Here is a 27,103-nt window from a genome sequence, read left to right as displayed (position 1 = left end):
ATAATAGAGTAATTTCTTGATCTTCTCAAGAAACCTTGGCACTTGATAAACTCCTTAAATATGTTCAATTTGTTACTAACAGAATTCTTACTGTGACAACCAGAAAAAATCTTGAATCTATTCTGTGCAATTCCAATTGTTTACTTCATTCTGGAACCTGTTATCTTACATTCATTAACAATTTGAATCATCTGTGAAAATGTCATAACTACAGTCTTTGGAATTTTTGTAGGACTTGAACTATAGAATAATCTGCTTTTAGAGACTTCCAAAGTTACAATCAGTTCAAAGTTCTTCATCAAAACATATCATGAAATCCACCTCGTGTACTTGATCCTCTTCCTTGTGCATCATTCAAAAATCTCCAAAATCCAAACCATTGACTGTTTTGAAGCAATAGTTATGGCAAATGTTCATAGTTATTGACAAGTTCCTCTTCAACAACACTAACAAGGACTATCTGAAAAATTATGAAGTGAGATGTCACAAGTTGGGTGACATTCTTCAGATTCACATTGACAGTGATACCAAGAGTTGTAAAGTAAAATTTAAAAATAAAAAAAAGAGATTAATCACTTCTCTTAAGGTATGATTCATCTAATATCTGCAGCTAATCAATAACTCGAAGAGCATTACTAGTGATATTCATGTAATACAACTAATATGGAGAATTTGTCAATTTTATTACAGCACTTACTTTGCATCTCCTATTGGCCAAACAAACTGAGATAGTGCCAACAGACAACGGTTTCATGACACATTTCATAATGCCTTTCAATGTACAGTAATCTGGAATCTGTCTGAATTACTATTGATCATTTGCTTTTTAGAACAAATTAGAATATCTGAACATTATGTAACTACATTTTAATATTTCTGAGAAATTTGTCAGCTTCAGTAATTAACAAAATATAAAAATTTCATATAAATAAAGTACTTTGGAATTAATTTTCATGTATAGTCTAATAATCTTTTTATGAATATGAAAGCAAATTCCATAAATAATTTATATAATAGTTTCAATAAGATAATTATTAAATTTTCATTAATTTTGTTCATGGGCATGAGACCAAAAGCTTATCTTTATTATACTAAACTAAAATAATACAGCAGAGCATCAATTATCCGAATCAATTGAGGACTGGGGTTGTTTGGAAAATCAATTTTTCAGATAATCGATTATGTACGAAAAAATACCTTATTAATATAGTATATTAGTATATTCCAATAATAGTATATTAATATATCCCATGTTTAAATTTTTCTCCGTTGCATGTCGCTTCGCATTGTATTTTCGTCGATGTTAAGCCTAACGAAAATTTTTATAATCATCGTGGCTATTGTATCGTTAAAAATTATTTCTTTATTTTGTACAAGCAAAATAAATATATTGAAAAATATAAAAACAAAAAAATTTATGCTTTAGAAGTTAATCTAGTATCAAAAATGTTCGATTCATCACGACACAGTCCAACTGGAACGCTTTCGGTTGATCGACATTCAGATAATCAACGCTCTATTGTAATAATATTCAAAGTTTGGAAATATAAATTATCTATATCAGTGCTTCTCAAACCCTGTGTTTGCAGACCTGTTTTCTTCATTCCAATCCCTTACAGACCAGTATTTTTATAAAATTAAATAATTATAAAACAGAGAAAAGCTGCATTTTTTTTTAATTTTAATTTTTAGATTGAATTAGCATGAAAAACAACAAAATCTGATTCTAATCATTCTGACAAAAAATAGGTTTGTAGGCATTTCCAAGAAATTTCCTAAGCTGATTCCAATCATCAGTCCTTCTCTAGCACTAAATTTAATTAATGAAATAATAGACTTTTAAAACATTTTTAAATTGTTTTATTAACTTAATATATAAAATTATTAAATCTTAAGTGAAATCTTGCTGCAGCTCAATAATAAATCATTCACAGACTGGCACTGGTCCACAGACAAGTTTCAGTAGCACTGATCTATGTGATTAAAACTGACCTCTAGCATGTGATTAAACTGAGCCTTCATTTCAAAGTATGGTCTGAAAAGAAATATAAATACATATAAAAACAATTTAATAAAACAACTACATATAAAGTATTTTAAAACTACTTAATGTGAGAATATCTTAATTTTAAATTAATTATATACAAAAATATAATTTTTTGTAAGTTATAACTTAAAATGATAAATCAGAACATTGTTGGCTCTCATGCAAGGTTTTTTAAAAAATAATAAATGTTAAGAGAATAAAATATTTTTTAAAAATTACAGATTATTTAAATTTTACTAGCAAATGTATATAATTATAATGTAGATAATAAAAAAAAAAAATCTCTTCTAACTAAACATTTTACATTTTAAATGCTGAAGAATATTTTTAAAATGAATCTAGTGTGATCATATAAAACTTCTTAGATTACATACAAAAAATTTAAATTAATGTTTAATTAAAACCTTCAACTTCATTTGTGGTTTAATAATAATAAATACAAAATCTAATAATATTTTTGGACAAAATTTTACAGTACATAAATATACAGCCGATTCTCCTCAATTTGAATACCAAAAAGAACAAAAAATAAACTTTTTAATCATCTTTTCCAAAAATTAAAACTAGTTTTCTACGAGGTTTGTGTTTGGAAGTATTCCATATTTTTGGCAGTATCCCATTTTCATTCCTTTAATCACTTACACAATATTGTTTTTGCTTAAAAAGTTTATGTTCCATTCATTAGACATAATAAAAATTTGGCTGAACAACTTTTATATCTAGACAGATAGCATGAAAACTGCTGAACATGACAATTTTGTCAATACTTTAGGAGTGTACAAAACACACTCCTAAACACCCCAAAATACATTCTATATATCAGTTAACCACATGCTTTCTCTTTTTGAGTTTTATATTTAAAACAGAAAATATACTAACTTCAAATTATCAGAATTTATACTTAAAAATTTGAACTAACTATATATATTTTAAACACTAACTGAAATACAAATTTCAGAGCAGGTAAAAATTATCCAATAATTCAAATTAACCAGATTCGACTGCATTTGTTTACTATTAATTTTTGAATAAATCAATAATTCTTTAAATTAAAATTTTGTTTATTTAAACACGAACATAAAACAAATATATTCATGTAAAACAAAATAATAATAATAATAAACCAAATTGTGTTTATAAGACTGTAAGATTCATTACAAAAAGAAAAAAAAACCAAAAATACAGATAATAAAAAAGTAAATAAAATAAAAATTTGTATTCATGACCTACTGCTATACTTACAAGAGTTGTAACTGATGTTGATTGGCTAGATTGTTTATTTCAAGTAAACTTCTGCGTGTTGAAAGACTGTGATTTAGAAAAATCAATATATTAGAAAAAATGAATTTATTCATTTCTTCAACAGTATTTAGATTTTTGGGTCAAAATCAGTGTGTGATATTTTATATAGATGTTTTAAAATTAAGTTACTTAGAAAATTTTATAACTATTCATGAATTTAAATTCATTCAAAATTTGTATATTATGCATTTTTTATACAAAGATATTTAAATATAATAATATGTAAAGATTTTTTGTACATTTTTGCTAGAATGTATTTAATTGAATCATTTGTTTTAATTCTTGAAAAGTAAAATCTACTTGGAATTAAAATATTTTAAACTTTAATTCAAATTTTTCTTAAAAGAAGTTTGTCATATGGTTTAAATTTGTTAAATATATTATTTTTAATCTTAAATCTTTCTCATTTTAAGTAATGTTTTAAAACATCTCTGCAATTTGCAAGTCATTACAAAGATTTCATTTGTTATTAATATGAAGTAAATATTTCATCTTATATTTTTTCAGTTAGTAATGCATTTATATAGAGTTAGAATCTTTTATATTACATACCATATTCAATAAACTATATCATATTTAATATGAAAATATTCTTAAGCAAATTTCTTGACAAATTAATGAAAGTCTATCAATAAATCACTAAAACAACCACTTCACACCTAAGCGATAATTCCAGCAAATGAACAACAAAAAAATTTTAATGTTCAAACGTTTTCAGCTGTCTTTCAGAGGCCCTCGTCAGGAAAAATTGCATAGAATAGAAAAACAGTTCCATCTTTTTAACAGTTTTCGAACATAGCTGTGTTCTAATTTTTAACATTTAAACGATGTTGAATACAAAGATCGTTATGTATTACAATATATAATTAAAATATTTATAAAGTTATAAATAAATACAATAATAATATATATGGTGCTAATATATAAAATAATATATATGGTGGTAATAATATATTCATTGTTAAAAGTTAGCCCGATGTTTTAATGTATAAACAATGTGCGATAGGGAAAAATTGTTCCCTTTACATCACCTAAAGCTAACTTCATACTAAAAAATCATAGTTATGCTTTGTGGCTTTGTAAATAATACTTCCACGATTGTGGAACTGGAATATAGTCAGAGTTAATGCAACCTCCCTTCATGCCCGCTATATAAATTTCAATAGCCTCCAACAAATGTAAGTTGTTCAGTCAAACACCCTGTGTAAAAGTGTAGCTTCATCCCAACAAGGAGAAATTCCAGGTTCAGTAGCATACTGGGCTAGTGCAGTATTATACTTCCCCTTGGACACATCATACTTGTAGTCTCGTATTCTAGCCTCTAGAGATCAATACGTGGACCCAATGTATGTTATACGACTATTGAAACGATTGTCTTGCAATGGAATGTGGTACACTCCTGGCGCTTTCTTGACCTCAGACTTGTCTTTTTCATTAGATAAGATTCGAAAAATGTTCTGTTTTCTCCTATAATTTAAGTGCAAGTTTAAATCCTTAGCAATTCTATTATAAATTTGTTGGAGGGACGGTTCGTAAGCTATAACCACCCGTGCTTGCATCATTAAGCCTCGTGTCGGTGGTAGTTATCGTAGATAGCTGGTTGGCAGCAAGCCTGTTTATTAAGGATTGGTGGTACCTGTGTGCAGATGCTATAGACTTGATGCATTTCAGTTTGTTGTGTGTATCGGAAGTGTCCTAGCAATGGGAGAAAGCCCTAGCAACTACGGCCCGGAAAGCCACTACCTTAAAAGGTCAAGGGTCAGCTGAAATCTGTTGTTCATTTGCTGGAATTATTGCTTAGGTGTGAAGTGGTTGTTTTAGTATATATTTCCAGTTTGTGTGCCAGTTTTTTATGTCCAATAAATCACTATCTAGACACACATATAACTTACAAAAATAAATATTTTATGCCAGAACATAATATGAAAAATTACTTTTTGTTTTTATGCATTAATGCAAGAATGAATTTTTCATATATTTTGACATACAGCTATATTTATTTTCATCAATTTTATCTAGTTTATAAAAATAAAAATATACACAAGCACTGCTGAATTTCATATTTTTTTTGCTCTGATAAGTTTTAAATGCAAAAGATTGAATAATATTTGAAGTGAATTAACATTTCAAATCATAATCAGAATAAACTTTCATATTTGAAAAACTTTTAATTTTAATTAATAATTTTTTTAAAACTATAATCACTGGAACAGTTTTAATTTATTCAATAAAAAACCTAAGGTTTGTAATAACTATGATTTCTTATCTTCTTGAATCTAACTTATGTATAATTGAATCTATCATTTCCATTTATAATATACACTACTTGACAATTGCTAGGGAACAGTGACATTTCCCATGAAATGCTTTTCAATGGCAACACAACTGCTTGAATCAACCTGCCTATTATACAATCCCTGCAATTTGCATAAAAGGTGTTCATCAGCAGTTGTTCTCAGTGCATGAATGTTTATATTATAGAATTTTGGTCTGGAATTAATAAAATTATTAATTCATCATTTATGTCATTGTTCTTCTGTAACTGCAATATGATCATGGATGAACTGTTGAACAACTTCAGAAGCTAGCAGAATCACTGAAGTTGCAGCAGTATTGGGTGTGTCTAAGTGTGATTTCCCAATTGAAAATAGCTTTTGGGTCCAGAGGAACAGCCTTATGTATGCACAGTGGTGGTCTGGAAAGGCACAAAACATTCCAAGAGAATAAGTATGAACCCCTTTTAGCAAAACAAAACAGTACTTCTATATCTCACATAACTGCCAACCTAGTAAATGCTTCAGGCACTTGGGTATCCCCTGAACTATATCACAGACTGAATGCTGTTGGTCTATACGCTTGGAACACACTTCATGGACTTCCCTTATCATCTTGTCATAGTTGTAAGGAACCAAGTCTGAGCTTTATTTTTTATTTTACTTTTATTTTGCTTTCATTATATTTTGTTTGGGGCTTATGTTTAGTTAAGACGAAGGTTTCCTCACCATTCACCTTAGTAACTTAAAAATAGAAGAAAAACCAACTCACCGACGAAAGAAAAGCGCCGTAGAAAAACTCGCGCACACTTGCGCTTCCCAAGCGGAAAAAGTAAGTCCGCACCGAGAAAAAGGGGGGGGAAGACCCCACAACCCAGTTAGGAATCGCTAAACCTTAAAATAATAAAGCATCCCGATAATTGTTAAAAAGAATAATGTAAAAGGTTAGCGAAGTATTGTCGGAAAATAATCTGCCAGATAAACAAGAAAAATTTAATGTTACAGATAAGTATGTAAATGAGGAGAGTGAGCTCATTCAGAATTGTGACGTCACCTCACACTATAAAGCCTCTAACTCAAGTGAAAACGAACGAGGTGAATTCCTGATAGCAACGAGCTTTGGTGAGCTTCGTAGCAGTGAAAGAGAGAGGTGTCCGATAGGATTTTGAAGTTATTCGATTTGTGGATCGACGATTATAGAAAGTCTTGAGAGTTTGAGGAAATAGGTTCCTAGTATATTGAGGTGACGATTAGGATCTTTAATTTATAAGAATTATTGTTTATAAGTTAATTCTTTGATTTTGTCGAATTCCAAAGGGGAATAGAATTAAGTTAGAAATAGATTGATTTGAGTTTGTCGGATTGATTCTTGTTGAGTTCCATTGAATAAATTATTGTTTGATTTTTACTAAATACTGTATAGAGTTTATTAATAGAAGTTTAATTAAATATTTGATTTTTGTTATTGACAAACTTTGTCATTATTTAATTCGGTGCACGCTTAAAGTCCAGGCCTGGCACACTAACGCGAATCCGCGTAAAGTACCCGTTAGGGAACGGCTATTTCCGGCACACAGTAGTGTCGATAATCGTTGGTAAGTCGGAAAAATAATATAGTACTTTACATAGTTACAGCAGAGTACAGTGTAGAGTGTAGAGAGCAGAGAGCATTGTGACTGAGAAAATCGACAGTGATCTAAGGGGATGTATTCAAATAAATCTTGTTCAGTATTGTATGCAATGCTGGATATTAGTTAGTATGGCAAGAATGGGAAACATGATACCACAACAAAGCATTCATGCAATTTAGAATTATGATCCTGGTGTGTCATACTTTGAGCAGGTATAAAGATTAATAGAAAAATAACAACTTTGCATCTTTTCAATAGAATCAGTTGTGGGAGAGTGGTATTATCACAAGATTTGGAAGATTGTGTTTGTCTTTCCGTGGAACAGAATCCAAACTTTGTATTTATAGACAACAATGCCCATCCACACACTGCTCAAGATGTTCAAGTACTGGAAAGTGAAGTACATCCAACACATGAAATTGCCTGCATATTCCTTGGATCTCAACCCAACAGAACTTGCCTAGGAACTTATTAACTCCTATAAAAACTGCACTTGTACAACTACCAATCCTACAACCATCATATGCAGTAAAAATTTTCTTTATTCATTTTTAATCATATTAAATGATCTTTAAGAAATCTTATTTGCCTAGGAATACTCAGATGTTTTCCACAGAGAAAACTACCATCTGGGACTCTTCAGGATCTTAAAACAGCCTTAAAGGAAGACATCTCAACCATACTCCTAAACAGTCTTGTGTACAGTATGCCAAACAAGTGCAAATCATGTGCTGTTTGAGGTACACTATACTAATTTTGTCGAATCTGCAGTATTAATATGGGCCAAAACATTTACTGTTATGACACCACAATGCTCTATATGCAACACTTCTTGTTTTTGTTGTCCTGTTCTTTCCATAGCAAGGAATGCCTGCCATTTCATGTTAACAGCAACGATCATAATGCCTCTATTTAAATATAATATGGAGTTCTTCCTTTAGCATTGCCCACTAATGATTATGCCAAAAATTGGCACTGTTCCCTAGCAATTGTCAAGCAACATATATAACTGTGTGTCAATGAAACATAACTTATAAAAAATTTAAATACAAAAACCTAATAATATAAAACAGAAACTATACCTTCCAATATTTATTATTAATTTAAATAATAAATATTGGAAAGTATATTTTCTATTTCATATTATTATGCAGACTGAAGAAGAGAGAACTGTGATAAAATAGCTTTATCATCAAATACTCTCTGCATTAAATCAATTTTTAAACATGCACTATTTATACTTATTTATAAATTATAAAATAAATATTGTTATAATGCAAATGTTACTTAACATTAAATTTATTGTGGTGACTGATGCTATTTCTAAACAATTAAGTTATAAGCTATAGTATGACAAACTCAATTTAAGAAAAATTTTAATGTTTAAATTAAAATACCTCTTTTGAAATATTCAAAAATGATTCTGTACATTATTAGATATAAATATATATTTTTGAGATTTCACTGCAGTCTTACATATGTAACAAAATAAAATAATTGGCAGTGTAAGAAATAATATAATGAAAGTGTAAATAATTTGCAATTAAAAACAACACAAAATAAAACACAAATTAATATAAAATCTGAAATGTAATTAAAGATTTAGTTTACAACAAACCTTGATTTTACAATAGCTCTCTTTAGTTCTTGATGTAAATGTAAAACCATTTGCTCAGCTTCATTGTAAGCAAGTGACGTTTCTTGATGCTCTCTCTCACTTCTAACTCTTTCAATTTCTGCTTCATTAACCTGACAAGAAAAACAAATTTAAATATTGAAAAATGTTATATGTTTATTATTATTAAAATATCTAATAATTGTATTTTACCCTTTTGGTTGCATGATTAAGCATCTCTTGCCATGCGGGATCAAATGTCCTTCCTTCTTTTTGCAAACCTTCTTCTGCCAAATGAACCATTTCTTTAGCTACAGTATGAGCACTGCTTGCTCTTTCATAACGTAGGGCAGCTTTCTGTGATTCTGCCTGAATCTGAAAATTGATAAAAACTATATTTAAAAATTTTTAATTTATGATATCACATTCAAATATTGCTTTCATATAGAACTTACCTCTTTAGCTCTAATGCGAGCATCGTAATATGGCCGAGCTTTCTCAATACAAGACCCTAATTTACCGGTTAACTGATTTATTTTTTGAGATGATTCACTCAATAGCAGTCTAAAATTGGAACGTGCTTCCTGTTTTCAAACAACAGATGATTATAAAATAAGTTTTAAAAAATAAAATCAAAATACATCTCAAATTACAATTAAAAATATTGCTTTACACAATCAAAAATATTTTTACTTTTCTTATTTATAATATTTTTATATTAGAGACTCCACAAAAATCAAAAATTAAGACTTGATTATTTATTTAAATTCAATTTTGTTCAAATTAAAAATAATCTGGAAAAAGCTGGATTTGGACCAACATTCTGTAGATTTAAGCCAGGAAAATAAATAAAAGGTTCAGAAATATAACTTCTTTGATTAATGTACTACAGAACATCTAAGCAAGAGTCACACTATCATACAAACAAAATGAATGATAAAGACAAATGTTGTTTGCTTTGTGCTACATGACAAACTGAATTAGAATGTGAATGGTTGAAATTATTTCAAACATTAGCCGTGAAAAGTTGATTTGTCAAACAAACAGAAGTTTGACAAAAGTTGAGATATTTCTAACTCCTAACAAACTGGGAACAGTTGCCGAAAGGGGACAAGCTGGCAGTTTGTATCTACTTCATAGTGGCTTGTATGCCAATGTGTACCTTGCTTAAAATTCAGAAGTAATTTATTATTTTTTTTTTTATTTTATAAATTTAACTTTTTAGAATTAAACTTTTATCCTCAAATTCTCCAAATGGGAAATAGAGAAATGCATTTAAATAGAATATTTTTAAAATATTTATTAGGTAAATATAGCTTAAAACATTGATATATTTTAATATCTGGTGTGGTAGCTGATGAATACATAGATTTAGTATGTGTCTCTTTAATCCGAATTAGTAAAAACAGTAGACTTTCTCTCAGCTAAATAGCTGAGAGAAAGTCTACTGTTTTTACTAATTCGGATTAAAGAGACACATACTAAATCTATGTATTCATCAGCTACCACACCAGATATTAAAATATATCAATGTTTTAAGCTATATTTACCTAATAAATATTTTAAAAATATTCTATTTAAATGCATTTCTCTATTTCCCATTTGGAGAATTTGAGGATAAAAGTTTAATTCTAAAAAGTTAAATTTATAAAATAAAAAAAAAAATAATAAATTACTTCTGAATTTTAAGCAAGGTACACATTGGCATACAAGCCACTATGAAGTAGATACAAACTGCCAGCTTGTCCCCTTTCGGCAACTGTTCCCAGTTTGTTAGGAGTTAGAAATATCTCAACTTTTGTCAAACTTCTGTTTGTTTGACAAATCAACTTTTCACGGCTAATGTTTGAAATAATTTCAACCATTCACATTCTAATTCAGTTTGTCATGTAGCACAAAGCAAACAACATTTGTCTTTATCATTCATTTTGTTTGTATGATAGTGTGACTCTTGCTTAGATGTTCTGTAGTACATTAATCAAAGAAGTTATATTTCTGAACCTTTTATTTATTTTCCTGGCTTAAATCTACAGAATGTTGGTCCAAATCCAGCTTTTTCCAGATTATTTTTAATTTGAACAAAATTGAATTTAAATAAATAATCAAGTCTTAATTTTTGATTTTTGTGGAGTCTCTAATATAAAAATATTATAAATAAGAAAAGTAAAAATATTTTTGATTGTGTAAAGCAATATTTTTAATTGTAATTTGAGATGTATTTTGATTTTATTTTTTAAAACTTATTTTATAATCATCTGTTGTTTGAAAACAGGAAGCACGTTCCAATTTTAGACTGCTATTGAGTGAATCATCTCAAAAAATAAATCAGTTAACCGGTAAATTAGGGTCTTGTATTGAGAAAGCTCGGCCATATTACGATGCTCGCATTAGAGCTAAAGAGGTAAGTTCTATATGAAAGCAATATTTGAATGTGANAACATAGCTGTGTTCTAATTTTTAACATTTAAACGATGTTGAATACAAAGATCGTTATGTATTACAACATATAATTAAAATATTTATAAATAAAGTTATAAATAAATACAATAATAATATATATGGTGCTAATATATAAAATAATATATATGGTGGTAATAATATATTCATTGTTAAAAGTTAGCCCGATGTTTTAATGTATAAACAATGTGCGATAGGGAAAAATTGTTCCCTTTACATCACCTAAAGCTAACTTCATACTAAAAAATCATAGTTATGCTTTGTGGCTTTGTAAATAATACTTCCACGATTGTGGAACTGGAATATAGTCAGAGTTAATGCAACCTCCCTTCATGCCCGCTATATAAATTTCAATAGCCTCCAACAAATGTAAGTTGTTCAGTCAAACACCCTGTGTAAAAGTGTAGCTTCATCCCAACAAGGAGAAATTCCAGGTTCAGTAGCATACTGGGCTAGTGCAGTATTATACTTCCCCTTGGACACATCATACTTGTAGTCTCGTATTCTAGCCTCTAGAGATCAATACGTGGACCCAATGTATGTTATACGACTATTGAAACGATTGTCTTGCAATGGAATGTGGTACACTCCTGGCGCTTTCTTGACCTCAGACTTGTCTTTTTCATTAGATAAGATTCGAAAAATGTTCTGTTTTCTCCTATAATTTAAGTGCAAGTTTAAATCCTTAGCAATTCTATTATAAATTTGTTGGAGGGACGGTTCGTAAGCTATAACCACCCGTGCTTGCATCATTAAGCCTCGTGTCGGTGGTAGTTATCGTAGATAGCTGGTTGGCAGCAAGCCTGTTTATTAAGGATTGGTGGTACCTGTGTGCAGATGCTATAGACTTGATGCATTTCAGTTTGTTGTGTGTATCGGAAGTGTCCTAGCAATGGGAGAAAGCCCTAGCAACTACGGCCCGGAAAGCCACTACCTTAAAAGGTCAAGGGTCAGCTGAAATCTGTTGTTCATTTGCTGGAATTATTGCTTAGGTGTGAAGTGGTTGTTTTAGTATATATTTCCAGTTTGTGTGCCAGTTTTTTATGTCCAATAAATCACTATCTAGACACACATATAACTTACAAAAATAAATATTTTATGCCAGAACATAATATGAAAAATTACTTTTTGTTTTTATGCATTAATGCAAGAATGAATTTTTCATATATTTTGACATACAGCTATATTTATTTTCATCAATTTTATCTAGTTTATAAAAATAAAAATATACACAAGCACTGCTGAATTTCATATTTTTTTTGCTCTGATAAGTTTTAAATGCAAAAGATTGAATAATATTTGAAGTGAATTAACATTTCAAATCATAATCAGAATAAACTTTCATATTTGAAAAACTTTTAATTTTAATTAATAATTTTTTTAAAACTATAATCACTGGAACAGTTTTAATTTATTCAATAAAAAACCTAAGGTTTGTAATAACTATGATTTCTTATCTTCTTGAATCTAACTTATGTATAATTGAATCTATCATTTCCATTTATAATATACACTACTTGACAATTGCTAGGGAACAGTGACATTTCCCATGAAATGCTTTTCAATGGCAACACAACTGCTTGAATCAACCTGCCTATTATACAATCCCTGCAATTTGCATAAAAGGTGTTCATCAGCAGTTGTTCTCAGTGCATGAATGTTTATATTATAGAATTTTGGTCTGGAATTAATAAAATTATTAATTCATCATTTATGTCATTGTTCTTCTGTAACTGCAATATGATCATGGATGAACTGTTGAACAACTTCAGAAGCTAGCAGAATCACTGAAGTTGCAGCAGTATTGGGTGTGTCTAAGTGTGATTTCCCAATTGAAAATAGCTTTTGGGTCCAGAGGAACAGCCTTATGTATGCACAGTGGTGGTCTGGAAAGGCACAAAACATTCCAAGAGAATAAGTATGAACCCCTTTTAGCAAAACAAAACAGTACTTCTATATCTCACATAACTGCCAACCTAGTAAATGCTTCAGGCACTTGGGTATCCCCTGAACTATATCACAGACTGAATGCTGTTGGTCTATACGCTTGGAACACACTTCATGGACTTCCCTTATCATCTTGTCATAGTTGTAAGGAACCAAGTCTGAGCTTTATTTTTTATTTTACTTTTATTTTGCTTTCATTATATTTTGTTTGGGGCTTATGTTTAGTTAAGACGAAGGTTTCCTCACCATTCACCTTAGTAACTTAAAAATAGAAGAAAAACCAACTCACCGACGAAAGAAAAGCGCCGTAGAAAAACTCGCGCACACTTGCGCTTCCCGAGCGGAAAAAAATAAGTCCGCACCGACGAAAAGGGGGGGGGAGACCCCACAACCCAGTTAGGAATCGCTAAACCTTAAAAGAATAAAGCATCCCGATAATTGTTAAAAAGAATAATGTAAAAGGTTAGCGAAGTATTGTCGGAAAATAATCTGCCAGATAAACAAGAAAAATTTAATGTTACAGATAAGTATGTAAATGAGGAGAGTGAGCTCATTCAGAATTGTGACGTCACCTCACACTATAAAGCCTCTAACTCAAGTGAAAACGAACGAGGTGAATTCCTGATAGCAACGAGCTTTGGTGAGCTTCGTAGCAGTGAACGAGAGAGGTGTCCGATAGGATTTTGAAGTTATTCGATTTGTGGATCGACGATTATAGAAAGTCTTGAGAGTTTGAGGAAATAGGTTCCTAGTATATTGAGGTGACGATTAGGATCTTTAATTTATAAGAATTATTGTTTATAAGTTAATTCTTTGATTTTGTCGAATTCCAAAGGGGAATAGAATTAAGTTAGAAATAGATTGATTTGAGTTTGTCGGATTGATTCTTGTTGAATTTCATTGAATAAATTATTGTTTGATTTTTACTAAATACTGTATATAGTTTATTACTAGAAGTTTAATTAAATATTTGATTTTGTTATTGACAAACTTTGTCATTATTTAATTCGGTGCACGCTTAAAGTCCAGGCCTGGCACACTAACGCGAATCCGCGTAAAGTACCCGTTAGGGAACGGCTATTTCCGGCACACAGTAGTGTCGATAATCGTTGGTAAGTCGGAAAAATAATATAGTACTTTACATAGTTACAGCAGAGTACAGTGTAGAGTGTAGAGAGCAGAGAGCATTGTGACTGAGAAAATCGACAGTGATCTAAGGGGATGTATTCAAATAAATCTTGTTCAGTATTGTATGCAATGCTGGATATTAGTTAGTATGGCAAGAATGGGAAACATGATACCACAACAAAGCATTCATGCAATTTAGAATTATGATCCTGGTGTGTCATACTTTGAGCAGGTATAAAGATTAATAGAAAAATAACAACTTTGCATCTTTTCAATAGAATCAGTTGTGGGAGAGTGGTATTATCACAAGATTTGGAAGATTGTGTTTGTCTTTCCGTGGAACAGAATCCAAACTTTGTATTTATAGACAACAATGCCCATCCACACACTGCTCAAGATGTTCAAGTACTGGAAAGTGAAGTACATCCAACACATGAAATTGCCTGCATATTCCTTGGATCTCAACCCAACAGAACTTGCCTAGGAACTTATTAACTCCTATAAAAACTGCACTTGTACAACTACCAATCCTACAACCATCATATGCAGTAAAAATTTTCTTTATTCATTTTTAATCATATTAAATGATCTTTAAGAAATCTTATTTGCCTAGGAATACTCAGATGTTTTCCACAGAGAAAACTACCATCTGGGACTCTTCAGGATCTTAAAACAGCCTTAAAGGAAGACATCTCAACCATACTCCTAAACAGTCTTGTGTACAGTATGCCAAACAAGTGCAAATCATGTGCTGTTTGAGGTACACTATACTAATTTTGTCGAATCTGCAGTATTAATATGGGCCAAAACATTTACTGTTATGACACCACAATGCTCTATATGCAACACTTCTTGTTTTTGTTGTCCTGTTCTTTCCATAGCAAGGAATGCCTGCCATTTCATGTTAACAGCAACGATCATAATGCCTCTATTTAAATATAATATGGAGTTCTTCCTTTAGCATTGCCCACTAATGATTATGCCAAAAATTGGCACTGTTCCCTAGCAATTGTCAAGCAACATATATAACTGTGTGTCAATGAAACATAACTTATAAAAAATTTAAATACAAAAACCTAATAATATAAAACAGAAACTATACCTTCCAATATTTATTATTAATTTAAATAATAAATATTGGAAAGTATATTTTCTATTTCATATTATTATGCAGACTGAAGAAGAGAGAACTGTGATAAAATAGCTTTATCATCAAATACTCTCTGCATTAAATCAATTTTTAAACATGCACTATTTATACTTATTTATAAATTATAAAATAAATATTGTTATAATGCAAATGTTACTTAACATTAAATTTATTGTGGTGACTGATGCTATTTCTAAACAATTAAGTTATAAGCTATAGTATGACAAACTCAATTTAAGAAAAATTTTAATGTTTAAATTAAAATACCTCTTTTGAAATATTCAAAAATGATTCTGTACATTATTAGATATAAATATATATTTTTGAGATTTCACTGCAGTCTTACATATGTAACAAAATAAAATAATTGGCAGTGTAAGAAATAATATAATGAAAGTGTAAATAATTTGCAATTAAAAACAACACAAAATAAAACACAAATTAATATAAAATCTGAAATGTAATTAAAGATTTAGTTTACAACAAACCTTGATTTTACAATAGCTCTCTTTAGTTCTTGATGTAAATGTAAAACCATTTGCTCAGCTTCATTGTAAGCAAGTGACGTTTCTTGATGCTCTCTCTCACTTCTAACTCTTTCAATTTCTGCTTCATTAACCTGACAAGAAAAACAAATTTAAATATTGAAAAATGTTATATGTTTATTATTATTAAAATATCTAATAATTGTATTTTACCCTTTTGGTTGCATGATTAAGCATCTCTTGCCATGCGGGATCAAATGTCCTTCCTTCTTTTTGCAAACCTTCTTCTGCCAAATGAACCATTTCTTTAGCTACAGTATGAGCACTGCTTGCTCTTTCATAACGTAGGGCAGCTTTCTGTGATTCTGCCTGAATCTGAAAATTGATAAAAACTATATTTAAAAATTTTTAATTTATGATATCACATTCAAATATTGCTTTCATATAGAACTTACCTCTTTAGCTCTAATGCGAGCATCGTAATATGGCCGAGCTTTCTCAATACAAGACCCTAATTTACCGGTTAACTGATTTATTTTTTGAGATGATTCACTCAATAGCAGTCTAAAATTGGAACGTGCTTCCTGTTTTCAAACAACAGATGATTATAAAATAAGTTTTAAAAAATAAAATCAAAATACATCTCAAATTACAATTAAAAATATTGCTTTACACAATCAAAAATATTTTTACTTTTCTTATTTATAATATTTTTATATTAGAGACTCCACAAAAATCAAAAATTAAGACTTGATTATTTATTTAAATTCAATTTTGTTCAAATTAAAAATAATCTGGAAAAAGCTGGATTTGGACCAACATTCTGTAGATTTAAGCCAGGAAAATAAATAAAAGGTTCAGAAATATAACTTCTTTGATTAATGTACTACAGAACATCTAAGCAAGAGTCACACTATCATACAAACAAAATGAATGATAAAGACAAATGTTGTTTGCTTTGTGCTACATGACAAACTGAATTAGAATGTGAATGGTTGAAATTATTTCAAACATTAGCCGTGAAAAGTTGATTTGTCAAACAAACAGAAGTTTGACAAAAGTTGAGATATTTCTAACTCCTAACAAACTGGGAACAGTTGCCGAAAGGGGACAAGCTGGCAGTTTGTATCTACTTCATAGTGGCTTGTATGCCAATGTGTACCTTGCTTAAAATTCAGAAGTAATTTATTATTTTTTTTTTTATTTTATAAATTTAACTTTTTAGAATTAAACTTTTATCCTCAAATTCTCCAAATGGGAAATAGAGAAATGCATTTAAATAGAATATTTTTAAAATATTTATTAGGTAAATATAGCTTAAAACATTGATATATTTTAATATCTGGTGTGGTAGCTGATGAATACATAGATTTAGTATGTGTCTCTTTAATCCGAATTAGTAAAAACAGTAGACTTTCTCTCAGCTAAATAGCTGAGAGAAAGTCTACTGTTTTTACTAATTCGGATTAAAGAGACACATACTAAATCTATGTATTCATCAGCTACCACACCAGATATTAAAATATATCAATGTTTTAAGCTATATTTACCTAATAAATATTTTAAAAATATTCTATTTAAATGCATTTCTCTATTTCCCATTTGGANTCAAAAGAAAAAAAAAAAAAATTTTTAGAGCAGAGACAAATGCCAGATAGTAGCTTGGCATGATACCATTTTTCCACCCATTCCATTTCGGTTTTATTATTCATTTAATCAGTAGAAGTATAAACCTTTCTATTCATAACTTTTTCAATAATTTAAAGAATGAATGAATTTGTCATCAAAGTCAATATTAAACAGAAATAAAATCACTCTGTATAAAAGTTCAGCCAAGTACGAACATCTAATCTCTTCCAAATTTTAAATACTTAAAAGTGTAACTTTGAAGTAGTATGTTTGGTAATTAGCATGTCTTTACCTAAAAATATGACATTATTTGACTATTGTATAGAGTTAAAAAAAGAATAACGATTAAATTTTGAATAAACAATTAATATTTGATTAATAATTAAATGATTGGTAATTAATTTAAGTAATTTTTTTTTGGTTTTACATCAAAATTTTCATGTTTTTTCTGATTATTTTATCAATGTATTGTCAAGTTGATGAGCATATGTGTACTCTCCCAATCAATATGGCTTGGAAGCTATTTACGTGCCAGTTGTAATAAATTAAATATTTATTTGAATGACATTTAAAAATTAATTAAATACACACTTACATCCAATTCAATTTCCAATCTATTTATTAAATCTGTTGCAGTATTAAGTCTTTCTAATTCTATCTGAAATATAATGAAATATAATTTAAAATAAAATACTTGTAATTAAATATTTAATCAGAATTACAAACAAAATTAACTTTAAAATGATTTTCATAAATCATTAGTAAAGTTCTAAATCATCTTTAAGTAGAGTCATTAATAGAAATAAAAGAATATATTACATTAAAACTTATAATCATATTTAGATTGATATTAATGTTTATTATATTTTATATGACTAGAAGTAACTTTTTTATTTACAAATAAACCTTATAAAACAATAGTACGTTAAGCTCGAGCCTTAAGTTTCTCAGAGCTTTAATGATATTAATTTCCTTGTGTTCACCAGACAATATCAAAAAGGCACCTATTCTATGATTAAACAATTAAATATCTTCCCTTAGAATTTTTTTACTTTTTTGAGTTTGGGTTCTCAAACTTGCAAATAACCCAGAGGATTAAATTTGACACAATTACAACACTTTCCTGTGTTACATTGTAACAGCCAGAAAAGCAACAGTGTATGGCACCATCTGTTATGAGATTTTATGAAACAATAATTTTATATTACTAATTATTATAAAAAGGCAAAAGGCTCATTTTTTAGGGTAGAGATGAGTTTCTAAAAAGAGCTTAAACTCACACTAGTGAAATTTTCATTAAGTCTTACCCTATCCAAGATATGACCCTCCATCTCCCCACCCCAAGTTCCATACTACAAAATTTAATAGCATCAATGCCCCTTTATATACAAGTTACCATGCCAAATTTCATTTCTTATCTTTACCTCATCCTGAGATATTAAACAAAATAGATGCCAACATACAAATACATGGAATTTTATCCTTTTTTATTTATTTATTTATTTATTCAAGAGGCCTCAAAATGTCAAAATTTACAAAAAATCTAGAGGGTCAAATTTGACATAATTACAATACTTTTCCATGCTATATACATAACAGCCAAGAAGTACCTTACAGTTCTTATAAAGTTGATGTAAATAAGTCCACTTACAATTTGTTTCTAATTTAATTAAAATATATAACTATTAAGTTATTTTGTATTACAATCACTATGTATTTTTCAAATGATTTCTTTCCAATTGGATCAATATAAGACAGAAAAATGACAAAATGAATTACAAACAACATTCCTGAAATTCTAATTTAAGTAATGAAATTCAATTTCTTCAAAGCATACTCCAAATAAATTGAATTTCATTACTTAAATTAGAATTTCATTTATGTCTTGACTAAAAAAACAATATATTATGTCAAATATGAGTTGTTAAATTCAAACTACTATTTTTGAATTTGATAATCTTATTAGATTTAATCTTTATATTTATTTATATTGCATATAAAATATTAATGCAAGTAATTTTCCTAATCTACCAAAATAGAAGTAATTAAAAACTGATAAATAATATTCATACAATTTATTTTGTAAGCATAAATCAGCAATTTTGTTTATAAAGATGCATTTTTAAAAATATTAATCAATTCCTCCTCCTACTCCTTTCTTTTCTTCTTAGCATAGATGCTTTTCTGCTTCTCCCACTTCCAATCTTCTTTCTTTTCAATATTCCTTTCCACACGGACCTCCCGTACTTTCTAATTCTTATCTACCCCATACTTCTACATTACAAGATACCTCAGTGTCTCTCAATTCGTCATTCAGACCAACATCTAACGTTTGGTCTAAAACAGTAGGTTTTCCCAATTGAGGAGGGTCTTCCTCTAACACAGTCTCATCGTAATTGAGCTTTTCACTTTTGTAACCTGGAAAATTGCTCATGATGCTTCTTGATGTGTAGAAAGCAAAAAATGAACTCATATAAATACAAGTATACCTCACCTTACGTCGATAATTGGTTCCAGGAGAGGCAACTTAAGTCGAAAAACAACGTAAGTCGAATTTACTTGTCTCCAAATTTACTTGTCACTAGGCTAAACCACAAATAATCATTCCCAGTTCTGTATTTTATTTATAAATGCATTTTTAATAATATATGGTTAATAAGAATCTATTTTAAGCTTACAAACAAATAAATTTTATTTTTAATGTAGTACAGAAAAAAAAGTAATCTAAATTTATGAATACATGTATGTACAGTACATACATGTAAATGCACATGTTTACAATTTGGTGATGTTTACAGTACATCTCGGACTCTTTATTTCTGAATATGGTTTCTCTACGACATTATAAAATAAGATGATTTTTAAATACAGTTATTAAAATTATTTTACAATAGAAAAGATTTATGTTAAATTTACCAATATTGAGTGGCACTGACAACTATGCTAAATCGTAGATATTGGAACTACCATGGAAAACGCCAATAATGAGCACTTAAAGACTGCTAAATAAGATGACAACACAAACACAGATGTTTTCATGTTTCGTTCTCTAGGATTTATGATGATTATATTAACATTTACTGTAAATGTACATATTTTAACATTATTTTATGTGCTTTTAATGTTTTTCTAGTGATATCATGACTTCAATATTTATGGCGGATGGACGTAAAGCCAAATAAAATAACTTAAACTTGATTTTTATTTTTCCATTTACTACTTTTTTGACAAACAACGTATAATCGAGAACAACTTAACTCAAGGTATACCTGTACATTAATTCAATTTTAATAAATATGAAGCATGACTATTGTCCATTATTGTCAGGGAGGATGGCAAATGCCCCTACATATTACCATTTCTGTATAATTGATGTGGTTTCTTTGTAGCTATTATGTTGGCTAATGTCCTCCTGCTCAAAATGGGTTTACTGTACAACAAGAACTGCATATATTAATACATAAGGTCCTTTCTTTATCCATAGAAGCATGACAAATTCCCAAAAAATGGAAAATGTAAGAACCAAATGATTACATCAGCAGCTTATAATACTAGACCAGTGGTTTCCAAAGTGTGCGCCACAGCTTCCTCCCAGAGGTGCCACAAAACGTTATAAAATTTTTATAATTTTACTTAATTTAAAAAAATATTGCCTATTTTGCAAATTGTTAGAATTCGACATAGGGGCCTTGGAAAAATCTGGATTTAGCAAGGGTGCCGAGAATCAAAAAAGTTTGGAAACCACTGTACTAGACTATGATTATTTTACAACAGGGATCAGAACGCGACACATTTCAGATGCACCCTCTAGAACCATCATTCAGGCACAAATATAGATACTTGTAATTTTATTTCATTTGATTTTGTGTTATTTTATGTATGTGCTTTTAATTTTCCTTTTTTAGTTATTACAGGCAGGTATAACAAATATATATACAGTATTTCAAAACATAATTATTTTGTTAATTTATTGATATTACAACAACATTGAAGTTTTTTTTCAAAAGTTAAACTATCTCAACAAATTTTAAAATTTTTATTGTGCCCTTAGGAACAAAAAGTTTGCCGACCCATTGTACATTATTAAAAACAATTTTATGTAAGGTATTTTGAATAGCATGTCAAGTTACAGGGAATAAAAGCATTTATATAATGAAAAAAAATTTAATATCAAGAATTTAAATACTATTAAATTAACATTGAAGTCATAATTTCAAATAAATTATGACTTCAAAACCAAAGTAGTATGAAGATTTTTAAAACATTTGTAAAGTTCTTACATCTCAAAAATCAAATATAAAAGCCACTTCTGATATATTTTTAAAAATGCTAAATTAATTTTGAAGTGATAAAATATATTTAATATATAAATGTAATAGAATTAAATTTAAAAAGAAATATATATAATTTTAAATTACAGTTTGATTGTGTCAAGACATTATGCCATTACTTAAGAAAATTATTAAATTCCAAGCACACAGACAATTCCTATTGATTTATTATTGTTACAACCTGTCTTCCAATTCGATAATGTTTAACCTCTACAGTGTCATAAAATAATAAATCTTGTCATACATCTTATGCTCTTTCAGTCATAAAATTTTACAAGTTTAAAATTTGGCATTAAAATCAATCAAGCATTCTTTTCTTATCTAATTTAACTTTAAACTTTTGACCTTTAGAGTTAAAAATATTTGTTTATTTCCTTCACTTCATCTCAGACTTATTTGAATAATAAAATTCTTTGTTAAAAAATCTGTAAAATATTTTTAAATAGTCCTGTATAATTTATAAATATGATTATAAACAGTTCTATAGCTCTTTAAGCTTTAATATTTTTAAGGAAAAAAAAAAACATGAATAGTTTCATTTCTTTTAAATTTTCTCAATCATGTAATAATGTTCCTGGTAATAAGGAAAGAAAATCAATAAAATAATGAGCAAGGTAAATGGTAAATCAATTTACTCGAATAAAAGGCATTAATAATATATTAATCATAAATATTTTGTTCTATTTTCTCTGTTCATTTGCTTTATTTCAAAATAAATTATTTTATTCAGAGACAAAAATCGAATTCTACATTCATTCTTGCATCAAAAATATCATTCACTACAAAATTGTAAATTCTCATATTTATTTTGTAAAAATTAATACATGATTATTTGTACAATTAAAGTATAGAGTTGTTTTAAATCTTAGTAATTAAAAATTTTATTAAAGACTAAGACAAAAATAATTACATATGTATGTAGGCTACAGTACATTCAGGGCTTCCAAATGAATGATACCATTTTAAATTATTGTAATTATGTTAATTATTATCTGAGAAGTATATGACATAAGCCAATCGATAGAATAACTATCCAAGTTTCATTTCCCATCTGCACTTAAACACCTTGTCTACTACTTCTAGGAAGCAGGTAGACAAAAATGGTTACTCTACAACAGAGAAGGCATTTTGTGTTCTGCAGTTGGCAAAATTGGAATTGCTCGTCATTGTGCAACACGAGTAATTTGTGGGAGCCTTAGAATTGTGACTGCTGTGGGAAGACTGACGACAGATATGCCCTAGTGAGCTTAGGAAGAATATGAGTATTGGTTGGTTGGATTTGTGCCATGTGACATGAGGTGTACACATTGAGAAATTATAATGGGCAAATCTGAAACTTGGACAGTTTTCCAATATTTTAAATGTACATTACAACATTTTCACATAATAATTAACATATTTACAATAATTTAAAATGGTAACATTCTTTTTGGAAGACCTGTATGTATGTATGTACGTATGTATATATGCATGCATAAAACAACCTGCCAAAACAGAAAAATATTTGGTACCATGCAATCCACTTTACATAGGTTACTGTATGATTTTCATCTTAGGTTTTTATTTAATATTTATAGAAAAGATCCATTCATAAGTTTACTTGTGAATAGATCTTTTCCATAAATATTAAATAAAAACCCTTCAGTATCTATGAATTACTAAATATACAATTTTGCAAGCGCACAGCATCATTATCACCAATCATTTGACTTTTGAACACTCATTTATAGTGATGAGAATACAATTCATATCAATTAAGATACTACAGTTTAGTGCAACACTCGATTTATTTAGTGCCAATTTCAAGAAGTGAATCAGATTATATAATTACGATTTAAAAAAAAACTCTCAAAAATGTGTGAAATTTGCAAGCTAAACATAATTAAAAGTATTAACTCTTTATTGCAGAAGATAATTAAATGAAAACTTTTCCTTTTTTGTTAAATTACAAAGTTTCTAAAATCAATAATAAAAACAATTAATATTTTCATTTGTATTGTCACTAAGAGCAAAAGATATTAATGATAATCTGAACTGGCTATTAATTTTGTATGTTAATAAGGAAATCCAATTAGTAAGTGAAATTTCATGTACTCATTTTTTTTTATTATATATTTATATATTAAACAAGTTCATAGATATGATTATGATTAATACTAGTTTTTATACTGTAATCTCTGAAGTTAACTAATCAGTCATTCACATCTGTATCAGGATGACGATTAGAGTTATTCTAATTTTGTGATTCATTCTAGATAAGTATCGGTGTATTAATAGTCAAACATCAAAACATAGATACAATGACACCGAATAGGTGATGAAATATTGCTATATTGAACTTTTATATATAAAACTCCACTGATAGAAGGTACATAATTTCTTGTATTTAACTCAAATAAATAAATAAAATAGAACTCTTCAAAAAATTATTATAATTTTTTTTTCTGAAATAATCTAATTTCAGAAAAAACAAGTTTTCAGTATAAAATTAAATTATTCTAAAGATATTACAGTAGTGATTTATAAACTAAATTATTATTATTATTATTTTTTTGTTTTTACTTTGTGAGTTACTAGGGAAAATGTTATATAAATTTTTCATTATTTATTTATCTAAAAAAAGAAGAAATACATTCTTGGAATGAAAATCAAAACTTATTTGTGAAAAAAAACAGTGTGAAACAACTTTATTTAACAACTTCACCATGCAATTGTAGTAACTGAAATTTTATACTTGCTCAAAAAAATGAGTCTCATAATGATTATCATCAATGGGAATCATAAGGTCAATTTCTTTTATAACTTACAGTGATTATGTTCTTTATTTTTGTAAGAATGTTGGGTTATATTCAATCACTTTTGTTTGTTAATGATTAGAATTAAGTAACAGTTATTGTCTTCAGGTAAATATGTATTTTTAAGTTATTTTTCCGCTATCAACTTCAACAAGCAGTTAACATGCAATTGTTATCAGTCTTAAACAGTGCTTATAAACTAAATGTTAATCATTTTAATCATTATTTGCTTGCAGTTAAAATTGTTATTTCTTACTTCAATTAAGCTATTGTAAAAAAAATGATATTGCAAAAGACAGCAGACAGACAACACTAATTAATTAATAATAATAATACAGTGGGTAATCGGTTAACGAACAGATCGGTCAACGAACAAATCGGATAACGACCACTTTCGCAAAAGATTTTTATGATCAAACAACGAACACTTCACTGAACAAACATAAAAAGAAGCAACGGAAAATAATGAATACCGATTGATTTTCCCTTGTCTTCAGGTAACAATTTGAAACCTTTTGGAGCATGGGAGACATCAACATCGACGCTCAACCCAAAACCGATCGAATAGTGATTCCCCAAACTTTGAAACTCTCCATTGTAATTCCAGCTTTTTGTTTATTTTTCTGACAAATAATTTTTTTATAGTCTTTGCAAGACTGTCAGACACTCCATAAGTTTTGCATCAGTTTTTATTTTCTAAAGGTAAGAGTTTAACTTTCATATCAAGTATTCATTAATGTTTTAACACCAAAATTTCGAATTACATTCAGGCCTCACATTTACATAATTCTTTCATGGGCTGGTTAATTTCTGTTCTCTGAATTTTTGTGAGTGCTTTTCTGAACTTTTTATTTCAACAGAAATTGATAATATTATGGAGCATAAAAAGAGTGGAGTGTCAAGAACCATGCTCACCATAGAAACCAAGCAAGAAATAATAACCAAAGTAGAGAGTGGGCAGAAGATGTCTGATGTTGCTAGGCAATATGGCTTAAACAGGTCTACAGTAGGCACAATCTTAGCTAAGAAAGATATAACCAAGAAGACTCAAAGAGCTAAAGTAGTAACAAAAATCACATCTGATTTGCAAAGATGTTCCATCCATGAAAAAATGGAGAGATTACTTTTAATTAGGATAAAAGAAAGGGAAATGAAAAAAGATGTAACTAGTATGACCATTCAAGAAAAAGCTAGAGAAATTTTTGAAGAACTGAAGAAACAAACTCCACATTCATCACATGAGGAGATAGAATTCAAAGCTACTACTGGATGGTTTTCAAAGTTTAGAAGGAGAACTGGCATTAAACATGTGGTAATTCACAGTGAGTCTGCTAGTACAGATAAAGAAGAAGCTGAGAAGTTCTGTCTCAAATTTGAAGAATTCATTAAAAAAAGAAGGATATTATCCACAACAAATTTTCAATTGTGATGAAACTGGTTTATTTTGGAAGTGCATGACGAACTGTACCTACATTACTAAAGAAGAGAAAAATATTCCTGGGCATAACCTATGAAAGACCAATTGAAGTTACTTTTGGGAGCTAATGCTAGTGGTGATATGAAACTTATCCCGCTGATTGTCTATCACTCTGAGAACCCTAAAGCATTCAAAAAAAATTCCATAATTAAAGAAAAACTGCCAGTGATGCGGAGATCGAATAAAAGGGCATGGGTCACACAGGCTCTTTTCAAAGAATGGCTGTTTGAAGTTTGTGCTCCAAGCATCAAAGATTACCTTCAGACCAATAAATTGCCATTAAAAGCACTGTTGCTATTGGACAATGCACCAGGACACCCAAAAGACCTTGAAGATAATTTGCTGGAAGACTTTCCCTGGCTGACAGTTCAGTTTCTATCTCTGAATACCACTTCGTTGATTCAACCAATGGATCAAGAGGTTATTGCAGGTTTCAAAAAATTGTACATTCGAGCACTGTTTCGTCGGTGTTTTGAAACATGCCAGTTTTCCTCAACGATGACATTAAAAACGTTTTGGAAAGAAAATTTTGATATTCTTGAATCTATACAGTTCATTCAAAAGGCATAGTCAGAAGTCACTCAACGACAGTTGAATTCTGCTTGGTGAAAGCTGTGTCCCTCCTTTTGTGTCCATCAAATTTATTCTGTACACATTACAATTGTCTATATATAAAAATTGAATGTCTGTCTATTTCCTTTACATTTCTAAACCCTTTGACCAATCTGGATCAAATTTTTCAGTCACACTCTAGAATCCATAGGTGGACCTAGGCTATCATAAAAATCCTGGACACCACTGATTTAATTCCCTCTACACTTTGTGATGATTTAAGT

The 27,103-nt window shown here is 29.1% G+C and overlaps 1 protein-coding gene across 1 annotated transcript in view; it reads right to left on the bottom strand.

The window, feature by feature from the left end:
* LOC111627636 (SH3 domain-binding protein 5-like) overlaps window positions 1–27,103 on the bottom strand; it is a 49,003-nt gene that overhangs the window by 17,346 nt on the left and 4,554 nt on the right. Inside the window, exons 2-7 of the mRNA XM_023371221.1 lie at window positions 18,260–18,322; window positions 16,491–16,619; window positions 16,249–16,410; window positions 16,039–16,169; window positions 3,290–3,355; window positions 1,993–2,035 (exon numbers count right to left, since the gene is read on the bottom strand). Coding sequence (XP_023226989.1) covers window positions 1,993–2,035; window positions 3,290–3,355; window positions 16,039–16,169; window positions 16,249–16,410; window positions 16,491–16,619; window positions 18,260–18,322 — 594 coding nt within the window. The remainder of the gene's footprint in view (window positions 1–1,992; window positions 2,036–3,289; window positions 3,356–16,038; window positions 16,170–16,248; window positions 16,411–16,490; window positions 16,620–18,259; window positions 18,323–27,103) is intronic.

Source organism: Centruroides sculpturatus, unplaced genomic scaffold (assembly GCF_000671375.1).
Source record: "Centruroides sculpturatus isolate CEXI.00-Female unplaced genomic scaffold, Cexi_2.0 scaffold1, whole genome shotgun sequence".
Lineage (NCBI taxonomy): Eukaryota > Metazoa > Arthropoda > Arachnida > Scorpiones > Buthidae > Centruroides > Centruroides sculpturatus.
Note: the sequence above shows the minus strand (reverse complement) of the source record. Positions and strands in the feature narration are given on the sequence as shown.